The sequence below is a fragment of the Nyctereutes procyonoides genome, unplaced genomic scaffold, assembly GCF_905146905.1.
Source record: "Nyctereutes procyonoides isolate TBG_1078 unplaced genomic scaffold, NYPRO_anot_genome, whole genome shotgun sequence".
Taxonomy (NCBI): Eukaryota; Metazoa; Chordata; class Mammalia; order Carnivora; family Canidae; genus Nyctereutes; species Nyctereutes procyonoides.
The window spans coordinates 106,688,717-106,707,733 of record NW_026575125.1 but is presented as its reverse complement, the minus strand read 5'-3'; the positions used below and the strand labels follow the sequence as shown (position 1 = coordinate 106,707,733).

General features: G+C 41.4%; 1 protein-coding gene across 2 annotated transcripts in view; it reads left to right on the top strand.

Annotated features, from left to right (window-relative positions):
- Window positions 1-19,017, top strand: part of FGF13 (fibroblast growth factor 13) — a 485,264-nt gene that overhangs the window by 277,464 nt on the left and 188,783 nt on the right. For both annotated transcript variants that reach the window (XM_055337308.1, XM_055337309.1), the window contains exon 3: window positions 10,937-11,104. In XM_055337308.1, coding sequence (XP_055193283.1) covers window positions 10,937-11,104 — 168 coding nt within the window. The remainder of the gene's footprint in view (window positions 1-10,936; window positions 11,105-19,017) is intronic.

Here is a 19,017-nt window from a genome sequence, read left to right as displayed (position 1 = left end):
CAGGCTTGAGTGCAAAGAAAGAAGCTCATTGAATTAGAATGCTTCTTGTTTAGAATTATTTTCTGGATTTCAGCTATTGTAATTGGGGATTTTGTTGTAATGCTTTCCATTAACTAAAAATGTGCCTCTTTTTTTTTTTAAATGTGCCTCTTTTAACTATCCAAAGGGTAAGAATTCTTCTGCAGCATCTACGTGAGAACTGTGTTTCCTGGAGGTGTTGAGGGCCATTTGAGCTTGCACACTGAATAATATGATGTTGCAGCTGAACTGAACTAACTGCCTTTTGATGAGCTTGAGTACAGTTTGTGACTAACTAGGGAGAAAAGGATGTAACCAGTGCATATTTTAAATGAAACAAGACCTGCCAGGACTCACATCTTGATCAATTGGAAAAGCCTTCTCCTCCCTCTTTTCCTGGGCCTTCTTTCTCCTTTACCACTTCTCAAATCACTGGCACAGTCATGTTATGTAGAATGCCAGGTAGCACAAAGCCACGGTGACATACATGTTTTTTATTGTTTCTGAGAAATGGCTTTTATAGATCAGCCCATGTGTTGATATTTGCTTTATGGTTCCTGCCAAAGGGTCAGTCATGGCGTGCTGCTAATGGATGTGAGTGAACTTTCATCCATGTCACCTTGGTAGAAGGAGTGCCAGTAGGTGATAGAGGCACATATGACCACAGAACACTAGCAAGAATAGGAAATAAGGGAATTCCTTTTGCTTGAAAATAAGGGTACTATTTCCTGACTAATAAAGTACAATGAGTTTGCTACTTAGTTACCTTTTGGGGACATATAGGGAGAGGGAGAGGTGAGTTTGATGGCATTCATCATTCTCCCAGTCATAATTTTTAAGCAGCATTATAATATTGTTTTCCAGTTACGATCACCAGGACCAAGGATTTCCTGGCTGTCAACAGAGCCTGTAAAGTGGGGTTTCCTGAGCTCTCCAGAGACTTAGAGCAACCATGAGATTTATATCACAGATTAGCTTTCAAAATATGAAATAAGAACTCTAGAGAAATAATGACAACGAGTAGTGCAGGACTCTTCAAGCATGCCATGTGAAGAAGTATGGTGTTGCTGAGCACATTTTCCAGGAGGATGTGGGTGTGGTGCTTGAGAGTGTGCTCTTTAGTATATTGGTGAGGAAACCCCAGTCCTCTGAGAGTTGGTGCTCTAAAAATGGAAACGATTGATAGGAGAAAATAGGCTTTCCCTAGCAATTTAGCCTGTGATATTGCCCAAGAAAGGTCTTAAGATCGAAGGCTGAGAAGACTTCAGGCTGTTGCTATGAGTAGCTATGACATCATTTTGTGAGCCTAACCAGAGCACCTTTACTAACAATTATTAAAAGCAAAACCTCAGACAGACAAACAGAGACACACACAAATAGAGCAAAGCTGACTGGAACAAACATGCATTAGACAGTGAATTATATGGGAACTGTCCCCTAGCTTATTGTGTCTGAAGAGAAAGGTCACTTATTGAATGATGCCATTGCCTCCCTATTTATGCATGGACGAAGAGGCAGAAAATTTGATGCATAAGTAATACCCAGAGTCTGTCTTACAGTAATCTTTACAGGCTGCCTAGAGTTTCAGTCTTTTTTTTTTAAGATTTTATTTATTTGAGAGAGAGAGTGTGGGTGAGTGGGAGGGAGAGGGAGAGAGAATGTAAAGCAGACTCTATGCTGAGCACATGGACCAAAGTGGGGCTCAGTCCCACTACTGGGAGATCATGATCAGACCTGATACCAAGAGTTGGACACTCAACCGACTGAGCCACCCAGGCACCCATAGAGTTTCAGTCTTTAAGACACTAGCCAGAAGCACTCTGCATTAGAAAGAAAATAAGTGAGACCAAATACAATTTTTTTCAATGAAGCCAGTCATAGGTAAACATTTTCTAGAAATTCCATATGTATGGGATGCCTGGGTGGCTCAGCTGTTGAGGATCTGCCTTGGGCTTAGGGCATGATCCTGGAGGCCCAGGATCGAGTCCCACATCAGGCTTCCTACATGGAGCCTGCTTCTCCCTCTGCCTGTGTTTCTCTCTCTCTCTCTCTCTCTCTCTCTCTCTCTCTCTCTCTCTCTCTCTCTCTGTGTCTCTCATGAAAAAATAAATAAAATCTTAAAAAAAAAGAAATTCCATACATCATTCCAGAAGAAATACCTTTTGTCAGTCAATTTACTGCTCTCTGAGTGGTACAGCCACCTTTTTTTCTCCTGCGGGCCAACCCCCCTACTTTGATTAGAAAACCAAAATGAAGATTGTGTAAGCCTTATGGAGACTAGGGAAAGGCACTTTTGCATTAACTGCAATTCAACCTCGGTCAATACTCAAGGAGTACTTCATGTGTATGGAGTACCTATCAAGGGCTAGGCATTGAGCTGGATGCTTCTACCCACAAAATCTCTCTTAATTCTTAAAACAGCCCTGTTGAACACTGTGATTCAGTTTGGTCATCTATAAAACATGGGACATGGATGTGCCCAAGGTCATAGCAGAGGTGGCAGGGTTGCCACAAATATACATTGAAGTGCTGCCCAAATAGTTGTTTGGCCTTGAGAGAGAAGGAAGTAAACCCAGACAGAGCCTGCACTGTGTGCCAGCCACTGTTCTAGGCAAATCTTGACTTCTAGGTGTGTAGCAGTCACCTCAGAATGTTTTGAAAAGACTGATGCTGATTCTCTTGGTCTGAATTTGGTGAGGCTAAGAGCCTGCATTTCTAACAAGCTCCCATGTGGTATCTGTGCTGCTGGTTCATGGCCTTCCTTTAAGAACAGCGGGCATCCCACTTTATGGGTGAAGAAACTAAGCCTCCGAGAGGGTACATGGCTTGCTCAAGGAAGGCCACACTGTGGAGACCACTTATGGTCTCAGACCTGGGATTTGAAACCAGGACAGACTGGTTGTAAGGCCTTTGCCAATATACCCCTCTGCATTCCCTAAGGCTTTTGAAACTTTCTCCTTGAAAGGTCCATTTGTATTCCTTACTCAATTATAGGGCCTAGCACCTGAAAGTCCCAGTTTCTTTAGAGCTCTTCCTTCTTTGCTCAGGAAAACATCTTTGCAGTTAATCATGCTTACATTTGTGGCTTTATTTTTTCTCTTGTTCTCTCAATTAGACATATTGGTTTGCCACCTTAGCTGCACAATTAGAAACATCCGAGAAGCTTTTTAAGGACTACTATGACCCACACTGTGCTATGCAACCAATTAAATGAGAATCTCTAGAGGTGAGCCTTTTTTTAAAAAAGCTTCCCAGGCAATTCTGATTCTGGGGCTAGGGTGGAGAACCCTTGAATTACAGGGTTCAAAGAAGCAATTTCTGGGAAATGTATCCCCAATCTCTAATTGTCTGATGTCATGAAGGAAGTCCCAGCATATTTAGCCAATCACCAACAAAGTTCCCAATGAACTCTTGGCACCATTTTGTTTTGTGACTGGGAGCTTAGACTGTACTTGGTTAAGGCTGTAGCATATGGAAACTTGGAAATAGCTGTGTGGATCTTGAGGGTGAGGAGCCTATGTAAGGAGCTGAAGTGGAGAGACCAGGCTAGTGAGATGAAGCATCATGGGCTGGCTTCAGGCCAAAGACATATGTTGTCACCAGCCTAAGACATTCACCTTGAGGGGTGTTAATAAGAATATAGCTTCGTTTGACTCAGTTCAACAAAACTGGCTGGTGAGAGAATCATTTTGAAAAAAAAAATAAAGAGAACAGAGGTCAGGGATGGATTAATGCACTGGTAGAGCTGTGGGCAAGCCATGGTGGTTGCTCCAGCTGGAATGGGGCTGCTATGTGGAGATATGGACTGCTGTACAATTTTATACCTCATATAGCACCACCGCACAAGGCATGGTGGTAATGCTGGGCTGAGATATGGAAAGAAATGGAAATCATAAGATGACAGGGGGCCAGAGCCCACCCTCCAAGGGGGGAAAGAGGACTTTTCACTGGGGACAGTGTGGAAGGGCTTGAATTATTCTGTACCCCAGTTGTGCAGTTGAATCAGCTGATGAACTTGGAAACCTACCAGTGCCTGGCCCCAGCCTGGAGATTCTGGTTGAATTGATCACCGTGGGTATCTTACTTTTTTAAAGTGCCCCAGGTCACGCTAATGCTCCACCAGAGCTGAGAACTGTGGTTTAGACTGTGGTTGCACCAGGCTAAGGGGAACTCGGCCAGGTGGAGATGGCTGAAACAGGCTGTTTTTCTTGTTAACGGACTCATTTCTGTCTTCAGTAGGAGGATGCTTCCTCCCTGGTGACTTGGGCTTTTAGAAGATGGGAAGGCCAGGCTTCAAGAAAGCTCCCTGGATAAGGTCAGAGAGAGTTTCCCAGCCTCCTCTTTGTACTTCTCATACCCATCCAAGCCAGGTCTTTGGTTGGCTGTGCCCCACCTGTTATTCACAGCAGGTGTCTGAGGATGCTCACCATAGGTGCTGCCCAGTGTCATCATTTGCCGGAAAAAGCCTTTGCCCTAGGCTGAGCAATGACTCCACTGATGTGTAGCAGTTGTGCTTGACATCTTGCCAGTCAAAGGCTTTCTGTTACCGAGGTGATGGGGCATGCTCACCGGTGCATTTTCTTCTCTTTCTTGTCTGGACTGTGCGGGGTAGTAATCATGCCCCAAACAGAATAGCTGAGTCCTGGCAGGATGCTTAGCATCTCTAAGGGTCACAAAGGGACTTCCAGGATTGGTACTTATTCTCTATAAAGAGGTTTATAAACCAGAGGGGCTTTATCCATCATCAAGTCCAGCGATTCTCAGCTAAGGTGATTTTGCCTTCATCCTGCTAGGAAGGGGTATTTGGCAATATCTGGAGACATTTTTGGTTGTCACAAGTTGACCAGGGGAGGGGGGTGGAGGGATGGTACTGGCACCTAGTGAGGAGAGGCCAGGGATGCTGCTAAACATCCTTTGGTGCACAGAACAGCCTCTTAAAACAAAGAATTATCTAGCCCCAATGTCAAAAGTGCCAGTGTTGAGAACCCTTGGCCTAGTACCCATCACTTATTTTTGAAATGGGAAAATTGAGGCTCAGAGGTGAAGTGGCATTCCAAAGGTCCCCCAGAAGGTTAGCAGTGAGGCCTGATGTCCTCACTGCCATAATGCAGTGCTCAACAGTTTCATCTGTCTCACAGACAGCATTTCTTCCATGGCTGCGTCCACTGTGTGCCTGCCAGCAGCCAGGCAACGTGCTGAACCCCTTCCATTTATGATCCCTTCTCAGCACACACTTTCAGGGTAGGCATGACTCTCCCTAGAAGGGAGTGATCTTATGCATGCAGAGCTACCATGTGCAAAAGCATTCAAGGCCATTAAGGAAAGCAAGCTGATACCAAAAGACATGATACCAAAAGAACCCAAAGAGGGTTCTTGCCCTCTGGAACTTACATTTAAGTTGTGGAGGAAAGACATACATGTGAAAATAATTATCAACCTAACGTTTCAGTAAAAGCCTACTATGATAACCCAAAAACTATAGAGTGATAAATAAGACAATTAATTTTCCTGCTTGAGAGAGCTTCTCAATATTCTTGTAGGGAGAGTGAGACGAGACACATGCACATGTGCATCCCTGCGTGCATGCATACACATTCATGCACACATACATGCATTTACAAATTATAGTTGTGTACAGACCTACCTAAGGTAGCTGAGAAGACATCTCTGAGTAGGTGACATTTAAGTAGAACTTCGAAGGACATAGAGGGGGAGTCATAATCAGCAGCAAGTATATGGTCTTCGGGCAAGAAAATGTTTACCATATTCTAGATACTAATGGAAAAATCTAGTGTGAGGAAGAACAAGAGAGGTATTGATGGAATTGAGGAGGTGGGAAGCCACCACGACAGAGAGTCTGCATTTAATCCTACCGCGAAAAGAACAAAATAGCCTGAACAAACAAAATTTGGAGGAAGTCCTAATAGTGGCTGAGGGGGCTGAATGGAGACGGGGGGGGGTTGCAAAGAAGAAGGCAACTGAAACTTCTGGAAGAAGTATTTTAAAGTTGTTTTTAGGCTGATCATTAGTATTCAATTCCGTTAAGTGAATTACTTACTTCAGTTACTCATTTACCTTTAGACCTGCCATCCTGATCATTTTCACTCTGGCAGTAGAATTTAAATATCATATACAGATAAGTAATAGGTAGTTAGCCTGAAGGCAAAATGGAGGTCTTGAGCTAACTCATCCTGTGGTTGAATGTACTTTTCAGCATGACAGGTGCTCGGTGACATGGAAGAGTAATTGCTCCAATTACTCCTATTTTCTTCTCACTTTTTTTCTCATTATGTGAGGACATTTGATAATGTGTATATTTTGCCACATTTTCTGATTCATAGGTGTTTTTATGTAGTTGCCTCTTGGAGTCACTAATATATGTCTAATAACTTTGATTGGTAGTTCCAATCATTTCATTTCTGTTGCCCTGGTGATCTCAGATTCGCTTTGATTTAGAATCAAGTACCATTAATTACGTATGTTGAGTCATCTCTGTGAAAAGTTCATTTGAAAGCAAAAAAAAAAAAACCCACCACCATCAAATAATTGAGGGATTGTTAACTGCTTCCAGTTTGAAGCTAGCAAACCTTGAAAATTACAGTGACCTGGCGAGGGGGCAAGGGCCTATGTGGCATTGTCGAAATAGTTTCCTAGGATGTCTCTGGTTGCCTTTCTGTCTTTGGATGAAGAAAGAAAAATGTGTTAGAGGCAGGGGTAATCATTTAAGCTAAGTCATACTGAAGTACCCTATTCCTTTTTAATATATAGTCTTTGTACAATGCAGTCTTACTTTAGATTTTGCTGGTAAACATGCTGGAATCATGGCTCTCAGGCTGGGCTTTGTCAAAGTATCCTTTCCTGAGCTTTATTTTTCTTATGTTTTGAGACAAAGGGGTTGCATTTAACAATCTCTGAAGAAATTTTGTTTGGAATGACACGGAGGATTACATTGTAGTGTTTGTGATATTGCTAAATATTTGGGTAGCTGTTTTATGTAGCCAATGTTATACTTATTGGTAAAGTTCTAGAGCAAAACAACTGGATTTTTAAAAATAGGGATAAATGTTAACTTCATTAATTAAAAACACCTTTAAAAGGTACATTACATTGGGATTATTTTTTAAATTTTTTTAAAGTTCAATTTGCCAACATATAGTATAACACCCGGTGCTCACATTGGGATTATTTTTCATTGGTGATTAAGTTTTGCTATGGATTATTGCTTTCTCTGTGTCTAGTTGAAAATGGCAATACTGTATCTCTGTGAACATGAGTAGCTTAGACCAGGTCATCAGGCTTAGACTTAAACCCCCTTCCTTTGCCCTAACTGCCCCCCTACCCCTGTCCTTGATCTTGGTGATTGCTCAAAGACCTAGAGGACAGTGGGGATGGTTTAGTAACAATCCAGTGCTGCTGCTGGGACATCAATTCTAGATGCAAGCTTACCTACCTCAGTGGTTAGCCAATAGAACACCTTTTATAACAGGCCCTAGTTCCCTCATAAATTGTGCTCATAACAATCATCCCCTTCCTAAAGTCACTTATTCTTGTCACTTCCATGTCTGAGTATGCCACCTGCCAGTGTCTGCGTGTCTGGATGTGTGGATTTGCATGTGTGCACTTGTCTTCTCCCAGCTCTTGACCACTCCTGTGGGACTTTGCAATCCCGAGGAAACGGGCTGGGTAATCAAGGCCAAGGTCACTGGCTATATGGGTGCAATTTCCCAGGAAAGGCCTACCTCTTGGTAGCTGTTGTCATGGGGCTCGGCAACCTACCTCAAAGCATGGGGCCACATGGTCTGGAAATCAACCATGGGCTACTCTTCCGGTCTTATTTGTCTTGAAGAGTTAAGTTGAGCCTCTGAAACTGGAGGAGGCTTTGTGTAAATCCGCTGTCTACCTAATCTCTGGAGTCATTTATCTCCCTCCAAGATCGGATAAATGTATTGTTGGGGAGGGCAGCAGGAGTCATTGCATAAATCTGGACAGATAGTTCAAATGAACAGAGAAGAAGGAGTGGCCTACAGAGGATAGAGGTCTTCGGTAAGAAGGGAATGTACTAGAAGGAGGAAGATGGCAGAAAACATTGGGCTAAGCCAGGGAAAAAAGAGTCACATTCTTTTTTTCCTGTTTTGATGAGTTGGTTACTTTACAAGCCTCCTCTCCCTTTTATAGAGCTAATGCTCCTTGAAAGCTTTGCATCCTCATCCCTTTTCTAGAGAAGTAGAATTAAGGTGCTCACCTGCCCTAGTGCTGGGGTCCTGTGGGAAGTCCCCTTCCAATCCTGTTACTGTAATTGCACATATAGCAACTGTCCTACCTGAGGGAGCCCTGGGAATAAGTGGATTTGATATAATAGTTTTAATTTTTCATGTAAAATATCCTCAAGTTCGGAAATTTTATAGACCCAAGTGAGGTGTTGCCTATGCAGTGTCACTTCTGGTTAAAAAGTCCACGGTGTTTCTAGCTCTTGTGTCAACGTGACACCAAGCTATTGATAAATTGACTTTTTTTTCTGTTTTGCCTGAATTGACTGATGTTTGGGGCATTGAGTAGCGACAGGCTGAGACCCAAAGCTGAGCCATTAACTCCCAGATGTTCACAATTTCCAAGGAAATGTTCTATGCCTGTGGTTATTACTCACATGGCTCCTTAAATGCTCTCATCTTGGCACCTTGCACTTGCTGAATTCAATTTGAAGAAAGAACAGGAGAGAGAATTTTGTGGAAAGCAATTATCCTGCACTTTTGTGACCTTCATGCTTTCCCCATCATGATGAATTTTGGGACTGGTTCTTGTATCAGACAGCATGTCGCTTTTATTAGGATTTTGTTGTATGTTACAGATAACCAGTTGTATCTAATTAAACAATAATGATGGCAGCGCAAGGCATTTTCTGGGAATTAATGACCAGCTGGGAAAAGCTGATGGCTGGAGAGTCAGCAAAAGGCTATTAGCTTCAGTCTGCCATTAATCTCCAGAAATGCCCATTTGTGACGTCATTGTTGGTATTGCAAAATGAGGGTGGAAGTCAATTTCCTGATGTTTATCATGGGCTTCTGAATGACAAGTTCCCTATGTATTATCAAAAAGTTGTTCTTTTCTTCTTATTCCTCCAATTGTCCTTTCATCGTAAAATATATTTTTTATATACAGTGCGTGAAAGTGGAATTTCTTAGCTTCTATATAATGATGGGAGTTCCTTTTTTTAAAGAGTTCCAAGTTTGGGAGGTTTTCTTTAAATATTTTGGGTGGTAGAACCAGAATTGGTCTTCAGCTGTGATGCTGGAATTTGATAAGTGTCTATATTATCATAACTCTGCTCATAGCAGGAAATGGTTGCAAATGTTTTGAATAGCAGCTGTTGCTAGGAAAGATGTGCATTTCACAACGAGATTCTATGGAGTTATAGTCACATTCCTAGTAGATGAAGGGAACTCTCTGCCAGGAAAAACTGTGATGGTGTGCCTATATAATATTTTTGATTACTGCTGCTGAATGCTAGAGGAAAATAGAGAGCTGTCTAAAATATTCATCACCTTCTTGCATAATTTAATGACTTATAAAGGAAGACAACAATTGCACATACAAGCCATCTATCAATAACTAGTTCTAAACTCATAATTCTAATTTAAAAGTTTTGTTGGTTTTTACACCTTTTTTTTTTTAGCCCAACATGAAAGAAAGTTCTTAAAGGTCATTAAAATCCCAGCCAATGAGCTGGAATGCTTTGCCAAACACAGAAGCTTCAGGTCCCACTGAATACCAACCAGAAGCTGTTTATATTTTACAAACACCACAGAATTATTCTCCCGATAAGAGGGTTGCTGGTGGTATCGGTCCTTCTAAATGCATGCTAAGTGTATGCATTTGGGGGAGTAGGATGAGTCAGCATGCCATTAATCACAGCTTTAGAGGCACTGACTCACTCTTGGCAAAATGGAACGGCCTCATTGGGAAGGGTGTGAAAGAGAAAAAAAAATCCACTCTGGGGTCAGTTCCCTGTTTCTGCAAATACAGATCAAATTTGTACCCCACTCCCCTCAGTGGGTGGTTTTCAGGCTGAAGAATGTGGTGGTGGACCCTGTAAAAGCAGAACCCATGGTTTTTTTGTTTGTTTTTTTGCAGGGAGAAAGCACTAGTTATTGACAATCTTGGTTAGGAAATCCAGAAAGGGTCTGGAAAGAAGGTGAGAGGGGCTTGGGATATATCTAAGGACAGGCCAAATTTCGTTGAACCAGGTAGGTCTTTGAATCAGATCCGGTGTTGATTGTTAGGCTCTCAACTAGAATTTCTTGTCCTCATTAAGGGGTTCTGAATATCCGAAGAATATGTGCAACAGCCCCAGTTCTCTTTGAAAATCAAAGATTAAAGAGCAGCGCCCTTGAATCTTCTCTGTGACTGAGTATATGTTGCGCTAAAGTCAGGTTCTCCCGGGGAGCAGACCAAGGAAAGAAACATCAACTAAGACACCGATAATTGGGGGACATCAGCCAGTTCAACCTGCAGATATTTATATTGTATCTTAAGCTGAAACATGTGAGCGAGTATATGGTGTTTATTTAGATACAATATGGTCATTGACGTTAAGGCTCCTGGCCTTATTTTTTTATCGGCCTTCTTATTTATTTATTAATTTTTTTTTGGTTTTATTGTGCTCCTGGCCCAGTTTCACGCCCTTAAATTTTCGTTACACTAGCAACAGAGCTCTACGTAGTTGAGGAAGCTATTCCCAGGGCTTCGTTATTTTAAAGTCAACCCCTAAGAATAACATCTGAAAGCCATTCAATGATTTGCTTTGCGACATTTCTTAGGAATGTTGTTTCTTTGGTCTTCCCTGGGAGTAGATGTGATTTAAGACGTTCGCTGCTTTCATGAAGCTCTAACTCGAGTTCATTTTGTTATGTGGTGACCACAGTTCTGGATGACGCCCCCCCTGGCACACAGGAATACATTATGTTACGGCAAGATTCCATCCAATCTGCGGAATTAAAGAAAAAAGAGTCCCCCTTTCGTGCTAAGTGTCACGAAATCTTCTGCTGCCCGCTGAAGCAAGTACACCACAAAGAAAACACAGAGCCCGAAGGTTTGTGCACGCCGGCCGCGTGTTTTGCTTGTTTTCTCTCCTTCTTTCTTTCTCTTTCTTTTTGACTGTGCATTGCCCTCTGGTGTGCTGTGTGGTGGCGGGCCCCTGGCAGGTAGGAGGGCCCCTGGCGCGCCGGTGACTGTGTCGTGCGGGCTCGGAAGGGACCCTGAGTGACACAGTCCCTGTGGTGCAGCGCGCAGCAGCCTCTGCTTCTCGCCGCTGAGCCCGGTTCGGCTGCCCCATCCTGGCTGCCGACGTTGCTTGCTCCCGCAGCCAACCTCTGGGCACGTCTGGGTCCCATCACCCGGCATTCCTGAGACAGTAGTGGGCTGAGGAATGACACCTCCCAAATGACCGAGTGAGAAGATGGTTCCAAATTCTCGGGCTCTCCTCCGCTCCGTAAAGCTTCCTGCATTGTGCTTGAAGAATGCTCGCGATCTCCGTAGTCCGCTGAAGCCGGGCCTGCCGTCTCATGTAATGCACGCCCCGTTGCACTTTGCCATGGTGAAATGCATGCCTCCAGGAAACCATGAGTGGTTTGGTGGGTTTTTTTTTTTCTCCCTTTGCAGCTCAAGTTCAGATGTGGAAAATTCAACTTGCTGGTACTTAAAGTGGGGTCCGTAGCGTGTCCATCGCCATCTGCGCTGCGGATCTATCGCTAAAGTACCTCGTCTGTCTAGAGAGAGTATTCCTCTGTTTCCCCCCCCCCTTTTTTTTTTGCACTTATCAAACGGGAACATTTTTCACGTGACAAAATGTGGTCTTTGCCATTTGTGTACATTGCAACTCCCAAGGTGCCAGTTGAGAAGCCGCCTGTGTGTGCTAATTCCTCATGGTAAAACGGCCTGTGTTCCCTCCAGGGCAGATCCTAGTGATGCGGTTGACCAGGGAGTGACATTGAAGCGACAAAATGCACCTGCCCTTTGGCAGTGGGTGTACACTTCTGCATAAATGGCACTGGTATGATTTCTAAAAGCGACTTTGTTCCTATTTCAGGTTGCCCTTTTGCAACATTTCGGGTATCTGCCTTACAACTGTCTTTCCGACGTAGAAAAACTGCCAAGTGGTTCTGTTTAAAGTTTGGTGTGGAAGGAGACGACTCCACATTGACCCTAGTCCGTAATTCTGGACTCAGTATTTTACATCTCAGAGGCCCCCTTCCCCTCACTTCCAACAAGAGTTTTAAATATTCACTGGCAGAAAAGGAGTGGTGTACATTTTACTATGTTCGTTTATATTTCCGCATTAGAATAGAATGTTTGCCTTTGTTTCTTACCCATGCTTTGGTATCCCAGCTGTCTACTTTGGGCATGAGTTCTGATGTCAACACTTAACCCATCTGGAGATGTAGATGATGACCCTTTACAGTGAGTAAAATGAATCTTTTGGTGGTTTGGTAGAGAGGATACCAACTTGACTTTATGATTCCATGAAACAAAAACTTTCAGCGAGTGACAATTATTTATGATGCATTCCAATATTTTCTGCTTTCTTTTCTCTAAAATGACATATGTGTGTATTTGCAAGTATAAAACCAGTATCTGTGTTATACATATAGAGCATTTATTATATAGTCATATATGTGAAATATATATAACATAATTAAATAGATGTGTGACAGATACTATACTATTTTTCTACTCGCACGTCAACCTGAAAAAACAGATTTGGGTGAGAGGAAGAAAAAGAAGCAATTTGAGAAGCACCTGGTTAAATTCAGTCAAGCAATCAGAAAGTTACTTCAAATTATTTTAACAGTACTCAGACTTAAGAAAAATACAGTTGAATACATTTAAACCCCCATCCCTTTTCTTATTACAGACAATTTTGGCAGGATCTGTGAATTTTTAGAATATCACCTGGAGCATATTGTGTATACATACTGTTACGAATGTTTTCAGATATGAAAAATTCTATAGGAATGGGTAGTGGTAAAACTCCTTATTCAAGGTTTGGATAGTTTTTAATCTGTCGTTTTATCCACACGTTGAGTGGCTGCCATCATGCTTTAATGTGACTGTCATCCTTTCACTTGTACACTTTGATGATGGGCATTGTCTTCTATCAGATTGAAGATTTTCCTTATCTCGCTCTCCTTCCGGGTCCTCTGGGATAGTGAAGCTAACATTTCCCTCCTTACTCCTATGGCTTATTCATAAATAGTATTAGACTCATTACAGGCTTTCTGGAATGACATTTGAGTACTGTTTACACTTTTACTGTACCCCCTTCAAACAAGGTTCTCAGAAGTTAATGGCAAACCCAGACCTTGAAATGAAAACACTTGATCTCTGTACAAATTAGAGCAGTCCAGAAGATCTTAGATGGGGTGAGAGCAATCATGCTGTGGAAGCGATCTAGGATAAATAAGGAGACTCTGCCAAGAAACTAACATGCTTGCTTCATGTAGGATGCCAAAGCTCGTCATTTCCAGGAGGTGAAGGAACTGCATGTTTGGAAGGGTTCAGTGGTCACTCTGGCAACCTGGAAGATTTTTGCAATACTGGTTTTTAAATGCTGTAAAGTACAGTCTTAAGTTTTCTCTTATAGTTGCTGTAACATGTTATTGCAATAAGTGGAAATAAAAGGCCTCTTACAAATAGAGTCTTAACTGTAAACTATATCCATACTTTGAAACATTTTATTCCCATGTGAAGCATTTTGAAGAGAGTTCCTCACATGGTTTCTGGGCCACAGCATGAGACCCTAACTGACCTTGGCTGTGGATACCTACCAGTTCCCCGGCATGTGAAGGCAATGGACAGGATGACCTCTTCTAACGAGGTGGTTTTTTATATAACCCTCAAGTGAAAAATGAAACCTTCGTTGAAATTTGGGAGGAAAATAAAAGTTTGAGTTGGGTGTTTTAGAAATGATGAAATTAGGTCAAAGAGCTTTATGTGTATTACGATAAAGTTGCAATTAATTTTCGTCTTACTGAATTGATAAAAATCGACCCAACCCTTTTTCTATTATTTCAGACAAAGTCTTGGTGTTTCGTTTGATTGGTGATGTCTTTGTGAGGGCCAGATTATCCCCGTGAGACTTGGTATAGACCATTTATTTACAGTTCACAGTCATCTGTCTTTTAAAAGGTATTTTTATATCCTGTCCAGGGCACTCAGAAGCCATGTGAAACAATGCATTGAAGGATGGAACTATCCCACTGGCTTTTCAGGATACACTAAAGCCAAATCACACTTTGCCAAAAACAGGTTTCTATTTCTGAGCAGCCAATTCCAAAATAAGTTCTTTAATCTGTTCCAAACGCTTGTGATTTTGAGAGATATGATTATTTCCATAAAAACCACTTATGATGTAATCTTATGTGAGTACTGGAATTTGGCTGAAGACGCACATACAAGTATCTGAGAGTCTAATGTGGCTCAATACCAGCAACGCTCTTTGTTATAAGAAAAGCCACATGGAGAGTGGCGGTTGTTACCAAGATCTTTTTCCTTACTGTTCCAGGAGCCTTTTGAGAAGAGAAAATACAGTCTGGTAGCTTTTATTCTTTCTTTTCATTGTCATGTGTGCCAAAATGAAATCCCTGATTTTGAGTGACTTCTGAGAGCCAGCCTATTATCCTCATACTTGTTGTTTCTGAGACTAAATGCCAGTCTCAGGGCTTTTTACAGATGTTTGAAGATTGTTCAAAGGAATCATACCAAGATATACAGGCTTGCAGGTCGATACTGTTGAAAATCTACTGAGAAAAATAAATCCTGGATTTTCAGTATTTGCTTTTAGGATTAAAAATCCTGTTTACAATAGTAAATTTGAAGGAGTCAACACAATATAGAAAAAATATTACAGAGCTCGGGGGTTTGTCACCCAGTCTTTTGATCAAGCGTTTGGCCTTTTTCTTACAGTCTTGTTTATATTTATATTCCATCTCCCTCAGGGCATCTATAACCTTTTAATTCAGAGAGGCATCCAACCATAGTGACTTTGGTTGGAGGAGAAGAGAATCTGTGCTCAAGAGTGGTGATGAAGGATGGCAGCTTTTACCAACCAAAGGAAAGCAAAATTATGTGCCAAATGTTAAAGGGGCATATTTGTAACTAGTGCCAACGACTGTTGCTCTGATGTTGGCTTGCTTTCTTTACACCCGAAAGAGAATATGTCCCCATGAATAGCATCAGTGTTTCCTAAATGGAAGGAGAGGAAGAAAGTAGAAGAATAGTAAAGCGTGTACAAAGGGAAATGTCTTTATTTTCATCCTTACTTTTTCTTCGACTTTGTTGTCTCCTGTCGTGTGTCTTCCTCATTTTTAATAATAATTGGCCTTTTGAGAAAAATGGGTCTGATACTATTTGAATTAATAGTATGATAAAAACTAAGCAACCTCTGATGCTTGACACCTTGAAAATGTCTTGACTTGCGGAAGGGATATGACGGTTCCATATCTGTCCCCTTGAGGGTGAGAACTGAGGGATATTCCTATTAGAAGAACATGGAGTCATATATTTGGGTGACTCTGAAGAGATAAAAGACTTTATTCTTAATCTTTTAATTTTGAAATAACTATGACTTAGGGTCACCTTGCCTTTTGATGTATTACCTGAAGGATGACAAAATGACACCAGAGGGTTTTCTTTGCTCATTGAAGCAAATGGCAGCTTAATTGCAGAGTCACCAGAAAGATTTTAAAACTGGTCCAAATTGAAAACAAATTAAAGCCAGAAATCTGAAGGCCTTGGTGATTAGTAATGAGTAAATACTATCTTCTTCCCAGAAGGTATTCAAATGTGTTTCTCTCGGTTGCATGTCAGCTATTTCTTAATAGACGACTTATATCCTAAAACATTAGGAGACTAGTAATGGCACATTCTCTCTTGTGTCCTATTTCCCACCTACGGCAGCAAACAAAATTAAATCATATTTTGGGGATAGTTTCTACTCTCTAGAAAACTCATAATTTGATCAAGGAAGTATACTTAATAGCCAGTAATTCAATTTCAGGCCAGGATGGGCATTTATTATTCTCTTTTTAGTTACATGCATCTCAACTCACTCTCCAGGCTGGCCTTTGCAGTGGAAACTAGCAACCATTCGTTTCTAGAAAATATGATTCGCTTTTTAAAGCAACAGGCCTCCTTTCTTACCTGAGTCTAGGTATTTTCATCGAGCTGGCGGTTAGGTTTTCCTGCGGTTTCCCTTTGTTAGTATCGAAGGTAGATATTTCTCCTATATGAAGCCAACACTGATGACCCATTGCAAGTTTTTTTTTTATGTTTAAAAGAACACTGCTCTGGGAAAATGCTCCAAAATGTCTTTTGGATGAATGACAGTGTATGGCGATGATTTTGATTAAAAAAAAAATGAAGTGAAAATCTAAGTGCCGATACTTGAAAACCCCATCCAGCCATATGGGTACTGCCCCGTCAAAGCTATTATTTCTGAGTTATAGTAGTGTAGTTTAATAGTATATGGCTTCTGAGGGTCTGATATCTCAGCAACTCCTCTTGTTTGTTTGTTTGATCTTCAAAGCCAGTGGATAAACCACTTAAGAAAATATGTCATTCTGACTCAGCATGGTGGGACCCAGGGAGGCTATGTTCCTTTGTCCAAAAAGACATAGCCTGAATGACTTTCAGCCATTTCCCAAAATCCAGCCCAACCCTAATGTATAAAGGCCTCACCATGTTAAGGAGATACCCAAGATTGTGCTGTTGCCTCCATTCTACTTTTCACTCTCTTTTGTTTTAAATGATAACTTGCTTGCCTGGTTGAAGAGACTGTGGGGACTGACTATACTCTCTTCCACATGTTCTTAAATAATTAGCAGATCGATATTTTCCAAATTAATGTTTCATGAAATATTGATCATACATCTATGTGAAAAGACAGATTCTGTGATCAAATGCGTGTTTCCTAAATTCCACACCACTCTTAGAGGGTCTCAATTCATAAGAATATATTAAAAGTTTTGAGGAGCCTTATGAATCAGGAATCTGACTTTGGGCAAACATCTTCCAGCTACCAAGCACTTTTTGTTCGTAATTCCTATCAACACCCCACAAATACACTTTGGGAAACACCATGCTGGCTCCACTGAGCATCAGCTATTCCCCATCATAGCTGGGCTTTGACAAGTAATACACTTTGGGAATGAATGTTGTTCTCTATCTCTCTGCCCCCACCCTTTCCTAAGATAGGAAAGCTCCTCAAAGTGGGGTTCCATGGATCAGTGCCGGGTCTGAAATTATTTTTTACAAGTCAATAATGAGATAAGGAGCTTGTGCCAGAATATAAACCAATGCAGTGCTTTCTTCATCAAGAACGTATTGCTGTCTTGCTGTGAAAAATAATGTCAGTTGAATGAAATAAAAAACGTGTGTAGTGACATAGTTCACAGATCAGCACTAAGTCTGTGGACCATACTTTTGAGTGGCACTGCTTTAGATTATTTAGATGATTCTCAACCTTGGCTACGCACTGGAATCACCCGAGGACCTTTGGAATAGTATTGATGCCTGAGCCCAACATCAGACCAAAACCAACCATCTAACTGATAACTTTTCCAAACAGAAACCCTGTAGAATCTCTCTTGGCAGAGGTAGTTTTAAAAAAAACTCCCCAGGTGATTCTAATGTGCTAACAGGGTTGGGATCACTGCCTTAGGAAAAAATCACCTTGGCATAAGGTCTGGAGTGTGATGTCAACTGTCAATTCAGAATTCTTATCGTGCTGATTGCATGGGCCTCTTTAGGAGGTGCCCTGTGATGAGAGGGCACTGCTGAACAGCCAACACTTATATGACCTTTAGAACTTGTGGCCATGTAAGGTATCCATCATTCTCAACACACACGCGTACGCACACATGCATGTGCACTCACACACACCCCTTTCTGTTGATTGTTTCCTTTACTGTGAGAAGCTTTTTATTTTGATGAGATTCCCAATAGTTTATTTTTTGTTTTTGTTTACCTTGCCGCAGGAGACATATCTAGCAAGAAGTTGCTAAGCTGATGTCAAAGAGATCGCCTGTGTTCTCCTCTAGGATTTTAATAGTGCCCTGCCTCACATTTAAGTCTTTCATGCATTTTGAATTTATTTTTATGCGTGGCATAAGAAAGTGCTCCATTTCATTCTTCTGCATGTTGCTGTCCAGTTTTCCCAACACCATTTGTTGAAGAGACTGTCTTTTTCCTGTTGTATATTCTTTACAGAATTGTAGGTTAATTGACCATATACTTATGGGTTTATTCCTGGGTTTTCTATTCTGTTCTATTGATCTGTGTGTGTTTTTGTACTACTACCATACCATCTTGATCATTACCGCTTTGTAATATAACTTGAACTCCGGAATTGTGATGCCTCCAGCTTTGCTTTGCTTTTCCCAGATTGCTTTGGCTATTCGGGGTCTTTTGTGGTTCCATAAAAATTTAGGATTGTTCTGTGAAAAATACTGTTGATATTTTGATAGGGATTGCATTTAATGTGTAGATTGCTTTGGGTAGTTATAGACATTTTAATAACGTTTGTTCTTCCAATCCATGAGCTTGGAATGCTTTTCCATTTCTTTGTGTCATCTTCAGTTGCTTTCATTGGTGTTTTATAGTTTTCAGAGTACAGATCTTTTACCTCTTTGGTTAGGTTTATCCCTAGGTATCTGATGGTTTTTGGTACAATTGTAGATGAGATTGATTCCTTGAATTCTTTCTGCTGCTTCATTATTGGCACACACCCCTTTCTGAAGTTCTCTTGCCTCTGCCACTCTCTGCTTTTAGATGAATTAATCAGGCTTCTCCATAGGATCATGGTAATCTGCCACCTTGTGACCAACATCCTTTCTTGCAAGCAATTGTTGCAACATGTGTCTTCTCAAACTACAATTCAGCTTGCAAATGCAAATGGAAGAGTTTCTTGGGACGACATAGGAGTGCACTTGAAGAAGAAGATGGAGA